Source organism: Arachis ipaensis, chromosome B09, assembly GCF_000816755.2.
Source record: "Arachis ipaensis cultivar K30076 chromosome B09, Araip1.1, whole genome shotgun sequence".
NCBI classification, from domain to species: domain Eukaryota; kingdom Viridiplantae; phylum Streptophyta; class Magnoliopsida; order Fabales; family Fabaceae; genus Arachis; species Arachis ipaensis.
The window spans coordinates 99178498-99185003 of NC_029793.2; the positions used below are offsets into that span (position 1 = coordinate 99178498).

General features: G+C 36.3%; 1 protein-coding gene across 3 annotated transcripts; it reads left to right on the forward strand.

Annotated features, from left to right (window-relative positions):
- On the forward strand, nt 1732-3389 carry LOC107616612. 3 transcript variants are annotated; one of them, XM_021111484.1, is made up of 3 exons: nt 1732-2012; nt 2543-2965; nt 3144-3389. In XM_021111484.1, exon 2 carries the CDS (start codon nt 2548-2550, stop codon nt 2938-2940), a length of 393 nt encoding a protein of 130 aa, XP_020967143.1. In that variant the 5' UTR covers nt 1732-2012; nt 2543-2547; the 3' UTR covers nt 2941-2965; nt 3144-3389. The 3 variants fall into 3 exon arrangements, with proteins under 3 accessions (XP_020967143.1, XP_016174054.1, XP_020967144.1); XM_016318568.2 differs by having other exon boundaries at nt 1737-2012; nt 2527-3389; XM_021111485.1 differs by having other exon boundaries at nt 1737-2012; nt 2531-3389.

The window sequence follows — 6506 nt, forward strand, 5'->3', positions numbered from 1 at the left end:
ATTTATGATTTAAAATTTGGTTTAGTATTTAGAATTAGTCAAATTTTGATAAAAAATGATAAATTTTATTGATCATATAACATTGCTAAAATAAAAAAACTTATAGTAAATATAAAGTATTTAACAAATAAATGAACTAGAGATAATAGTTTATCCCAATTTTTTCATTATGAATTAATAATCAACAAATAGACCTCAACTTCATAAAATAAAACAAAATTTTGATTATATAAGATTAAAAGAATGGTAACACAATAAAAAAGGGATAAATTTGGTAATACTAATATTTTTCAAATTGAAAGAGAAAAAAAAAATAAAAGACTAAAAGATAAATATGTTACTCACCTTTTGTCACGCAAATATTTAGATATTTGAGAATTGAAAAATATGTTTACGCCCTTAACTTTTTCAAAATCAAGATATTTGGCTTCCTCTATCCAATTAAGATTGTAAAACGTAACAAAAATGTCTGACGTGAATGTCGTTATGCCGATGTGGCCGTCACAGCGCCCCCACATGGATGTGACAAAAAGGTTTAGGAACAAAAAAATCCTCCATCTCTAAAATGACATCATTCCCGTCTAAACCCCGCCCAAGTTCGTCCCTTTTCTTTTCTGGTTTATTCTAGAAAGCCATAAGACAATAGAATTACAAAAACCCTTCAACAAATATTAAAACTGATGTTATCCATGAAGAAAGCGCTTTGCCAGTTCACCTTTGGAACCGGCAAGACCGCAACTCCTCCGGTCGCATAACCTCCTTCCACCGCGATGGAGGCTCCAAGCCCTTCCAGCAACCCAATGACCTCAAGCGCAACGCCGCACCTTCCTCTATGAGCGTTGTTGAGCAGAACGAGTATGATTCCAATTGCTCCTCCGATGGATCGAAGGAGTCTGCCACCGTGCTATGCCGAAAAAAGTCCTTGCTCAGTCGTTGCACATATCGCTCTACATCGATAACTCCGCCGAAGGCAATAACAATATCCGTGGTGTGTTTGTGTTCAATTCGATGCTGCTTCTGCAGCACGCTGGTTCAGCATCGAAGAACGCGTTCTTGTCGGTATTCTCGCCGAAGGAAAAAGCAGCTTTTACTTCTGCATCAGGATTCGAATGGCTTCCCATCGAGTTACTGAGGATTGCAGTGGTTGCATTGAGAACACGTTCTTCGCACTGCGAGCGAGAGGGGAGGTAGAGCTGCAGGTTCGGAACTGGAAGAGGAACAACAATATTTCGATGCATAAGAACAAGCGCAAAGCTGCAATTTCTTGGCACAACATCGCGCGATATGGTTCAAAGAGCAAAGGAAATATGGTTCGTGCTAGAAATTGCCCTTTCACGCTCTTGTAAAACTTTTAGAATTATAGCCTTCTGTTTTTCTTTTATCTAAAAATTTTGGTTGAGATTTTATTTGCCTTAATTTCTAAGACATAAAAAGACGACAATTTAGTTTTGCAATATATTGCTTCTAGCTAAATTATCTAACATGGTAGTATTGTTAAGATTCCTAGTTTAAACTATAAACCAAAAACAAAAGGGGCTAAGAGAATTTAAACTATAACAATGTCGTTTTAGAGGTGAAAGACTTTTTTGTTTTTAAACATTTTTGTCACATTCACATAAAATATCGGTATAGCCACATCAGCATAATAACATTTTCGTCACACATGACACATCTCTATTACATTTTACAATATTTTAATTTTAAAAAGGTCAGAAATTAAAATGACCTATTTGTAATTTGTAATTTTCTCAACAGAAAAAGAACAGAAGCGGAGCATGCAGAAGGTAAAAACGGTGCGTTTTAACACTTCAGCTACTGTCTTCTTCCTCAATCGTTCTATTGTTAGGGTTTCCAAAGTTGCTGATCTCCCCCATTTTCTGCCATCACTGACATTCACCCACGCAATGAGATTCAAATAGCGCGTTTTCAACAACCCAATTTCGAACAATACCTCCATTCTCCTAACTTTTTGTTACCCTAACTATCGAAATCCGACAGGAACCTGCGACACGGTACGATTTTCCTTCCCATTTGCCCTAGTCGCACTTCACATCAATTTGGCGTTAAAAATACTATTTTTTCACTCTGGGAATGTTTATATTCATTGTTGGTTAGTGTTTTACGTGCATTGAGGATTTGAGGCAATTGAGCGTGTCCATTGAATGCTGTTAGTGTTGCAGCATAAGCTGTTAGAAATTAATTAGACATTGGCCTTGTTTTAATGTAGTCAATCACCTCACCTAGCGTATTACTAGGAGTTCGATTAAGGATTGATTTGATTTGTTAATCAAGTCTTAAGTTTCGATGTTTAAGGATAAGAAAAGAATTTTAATTTGCTCAAACCCATGAGTGTATTCTAGGATTGATTTGATTTGATTTGTTTATCAAGTCTTAAGAATTTTTGTTATCGCATAACACCATTGCATTCAAACCCCATATTGACTTATAGATCATGTCAATTCCTGATATAAGTATTCCAAAAAAACTCTCATGTTTTCTAGTGGCCCTAGTAATATTGTTCATTAGTTAGTGTTATTTACAGTGGTAATGACTTACATGGATGAGGATGGTTCTTCTGGATCTGGAGATGATGTGAACATGTTGGATGGGCACAAGCGTCATCCTGCTGCTGTGCCATCTGGTTCAGGTAGCCGTAAGCGAAGCCGAAAGGCTACCGGAGATGCCATTGTTGACGCCATGCTCGAGATAGCTGCTGCTTCAAAGATGAGGGCAAGTGTGATTCTGAAGAACGAGGACAGGTTCACCATAAGCAGGTGCATCAAGGTGTTGGATGAGTTGCAGGGTGTTGATGATCGAGTCTACTTCCTCGCCTTGGACTTGTTTGAGAACAATGCCACTGCCCGTGAGATCTTCGTCTCTCTCAAAGGTGACAGGAGATTGCCTTGGTTACAGGGAAAATGTGGTGTTTCCTCTAGTTGATCTTATTTGTGAATATGGTTGGATTTTGTTGAATGAGGAATGTTAGGGGCCAACAACTTTTGTAATTTGTAGCCATCAAATAGTCATCAATGATGGTTTTAATGGTGTGAGATTGGTGTGAGATTTCATCTAATGACTCACTTTTCTTTACTGGTTACATGTTGGCCAAAATTTAACAAAGTTGTTGCCCCCTAAACTTTTCCTTGTTGAATAAGTCCTATACTTTTGTACAGCCTAGTAGACTAGTAGATTCAAAGGGATTATGTATATAGAGTTTGACTTTGTTGAACCACCATTATGTGTTCTTATATAAGGTGTATGTTTAGTTCTTTATAGAACATAGAATTGGAAAAAATAGAATTTCTTTCCAGGCGCCTCTAGTTGATGTGCTACTGCAGCTTTTGTAGTTTTAAGATGATCAAATTCTCAAATTAAATTATACGTTTAAATGTTTAGGTCCCAATTTACAAGTTTACGATTTGAGTTTATCTAAGCTTCACAATTTTTCAACTTTACAATTCAACTACAACCCTGGGGTAGACATTTTAGAGTTGCAACATTCTTTTTGGTCTTATAACACGCATGCTCGTCTTTTCTCTGTCATGAATCAGAACTTCATTTAAAAGTTTGTGGCTGACTAATAGGTAGTTGCATGCATAAGGCAAGATTCAAAATTCTCCTAGACACTTGTTTAACTGGAATAGTGAACTAACCACTAGACCAACCCGTATTGATTTTCTTATTATGTATTCGGCTTATTTGTTATAGCTAGATTTGGTTGGAGTAAAAAGGCAAAAGGTATCTTTTAATTTAGAGTTTAATTTTGATGCACTGATAGTGTAAACTATTTTACACCGTCATTCAATTATGTTTGATAGTGTAAACTATTTTACACTATCAGTGTATCAAAATTAAACTCTAAATTAAAAGACACCTTTTGTCTTTTTGCAGAGTTCGTGTAGAAAATTTTACAAAATAAAGAAGAAAAAGTGAAGCTGCCAAGCTGGCGCCAAACGCTGAGCCTGGCGTTTGGCGCCAGGCGTCTCGTGATGCGAGCAAGGCCTCTGGCTGGTTGGCGCTAAACGTCCCGTTCTGGCGTTTAGCGCCAGGAGCTTCATAATTCATGCAACAATAAGGCGCTAGTAGCGCTAAACGCCAAGTCTCCCGTTTAGCGTCAGAAAGACAGTAACGTCACAATTCATCTCTGCCTCAGCGACGGTAAACGCTGAATCTGGCGTTTAGCGCCAACATCGCGAATTTGGATTTGAAAGAAGGTTTCGTTGGATGAAGATTTTGTTAATAATTTATTTTATTTTATTTTATTTTATTTGTTTTTATAACCAAACACAATCTTTTAGGGTTTAGATATTATTTTATTTTATTTCTTTTATTTTTAATTCAAAATCAATCAGGTTAGACATAAAAGGGAAAAGATTTAAGCTTTCGGGCCTCTTCTTCTCTTCTCTTCCTCATTCTACAGTCTACACACTTTTGAAACCTAGTTTTCTCTTCGAGTCATGTGCAACTAAACCTCCCCTGTTAAGGTTAGGAGCTCTATTTATTCTGTGGATTAATACTATTGTCACTCTTTTTTAATTAATGTATTTAATTAAATTTAAGGATTCCTTTCGCTCTTCATCTTATGAATTTGAGTGTATTGAAAGATAACTCTTTTTCTACATATATTCTTGTTGATTCTTGAAAAAGATAACTCACTTGAATAACAGCTTGAAAGTAATTCCTCCTAAATCACTAATTGTCTAGACTTAACGTGATACGTGACATATAATCATCTTATATTTGGGTAATTAGGATTTTTGCAGCTAATAAACTAGGATTGGACCTAACCCTTTAATCTAAATTAAGTGACCAAGGAATTGGCGGTTGATTAGGTTAGAGGAGACTAAATTACTAAGGAATTAGGGTTTAGTCAATTGCAGTTTGTCATGAATTGAATCTTTGCATGATTAAAGTAGTTGGTAAGAAATATAAATCCAGAAAAATAAACATCACTAAAACTTTAATTGTTCTCTCACATAGTTTTTACACCAAATTTACTAATTGCTTGATCAAATGCTGACTTACTGGTTTATGCAAATTAAAACCCAAAATACTCTTTTCTGCTTGTCTGACTGAGTGAATCATTCAACCATCCATTGTTGCTTGATCCATCAATCCTCATGGGATCGACCGTCACTCACCTGAGGTATTACTTGGTATGATTCAGTCCACTTGCCGGTTAGTTTGTGGTATTCTAATTTTGCACCAAGTTTTTGGCGCCATTACCGGGGATTGACTGTGATTGACAACTACTCATTCTTTGATTGTTTAGATTAGACGTTTTTGCTTTAATTTTTTTTAATTTTGTTCTTTGATTTTTGAATTTTAGCTTTCATTTATTTAAAATTCTTCCCCTAATTTCTAAAATTAAGTTTGGTGTCCCCTTAGTTATTCTATTTTATTTTTCTCTAGCTATTTTTCCTCCATTATTTTCGAATCTTTTTTTGCTTATTTTTCTCTATTATTTTCGAATTTGTAGGCTTAATTCCTTTAGTGATTTTTGAAAATTCTAATGCCCTTTATTTATTTATTTTTTCACTTATTTTCTTTACTCAGGTTACCTCACTGGGAATTCTCTTCACTCTGACGTAGCGATTCTCACTTTTTTCTTATTTTCTGTTTGTTTATGAGCAGGAACAGAAACAAAAAACCTCTTTTTGACTTTGATCCTGAGATTGAGAGGACCTTAAGAAGGCGTTTACAGCAGGTTAGGACCTATAAGTCTGTTGAGAATCTCAAGGACGATTTTGAGAAAGAAGCTGAAGAATTTACTATGGAGCCTAACAATAACAATATGGTTAATCCCAATGTTGTTAATCCTCCTAATGTGCCTGGGCAACCTAGAAGAATACTTGATTCATACACTGCTCCTAGCCCTGACTTCTACGGGAATAGCATTGTTGTACCCCTGTGGGTGCTAACAACTTTGAGCTGAAGCCTCAGTTGATCACTCTGGTGTAACAAAACTGCCAGTTTCATGACTCCCGCAGGAAGATCCAAACTTGCTTATATTAAATTTCTTGTAGAACTGTGACACTGTAAAGACTAATGGAGTCCATCCTGATGTCTACAAGTTGCTTCTCTTCCCATTTGCTGTATGGGACAGAGCTAAGCAGTGGCTTGACACACAGCCCAAGGAGAGCTTAGATACTTGGGATAAGGTGGTCAATAGGTTCTTGACCAAGTTTTTTCCACCTCAGAATTTGACTAAACTGAAGACTGATGTTCAGATTTTTAGGCAGAGAGATGGTGAATTCCTCTATGAAGTCTGGAAGAGGTACAAGTTGATGTTCAGGAAATATCCTTCGGACATGTTCTCAGACTGGATTTAGTTACAGATTTTCTATGATGGAGTCTCTGAGACCGCCAAAATGTCTTTAGATAATTCTGTAGGCGGATCCCTTCACATGAAGAAGACTCTTGAAGAGGCTAATGAGTTGATTGAGATGGTTGCTAACAACCAATATTTGTATTCTTCTTAGAGGACCTCTATGAAGAAAGGAGTC

What these genes read in the sequence shown, in the direction of transcription:
- LOC107616612 (XM_021111484.1), top strand. Translation starts at nt 2,548, where the DNA reads ATGACTTACATGGATGAGGATGGTTCTTCTGGATCTGGAGATGATGTG.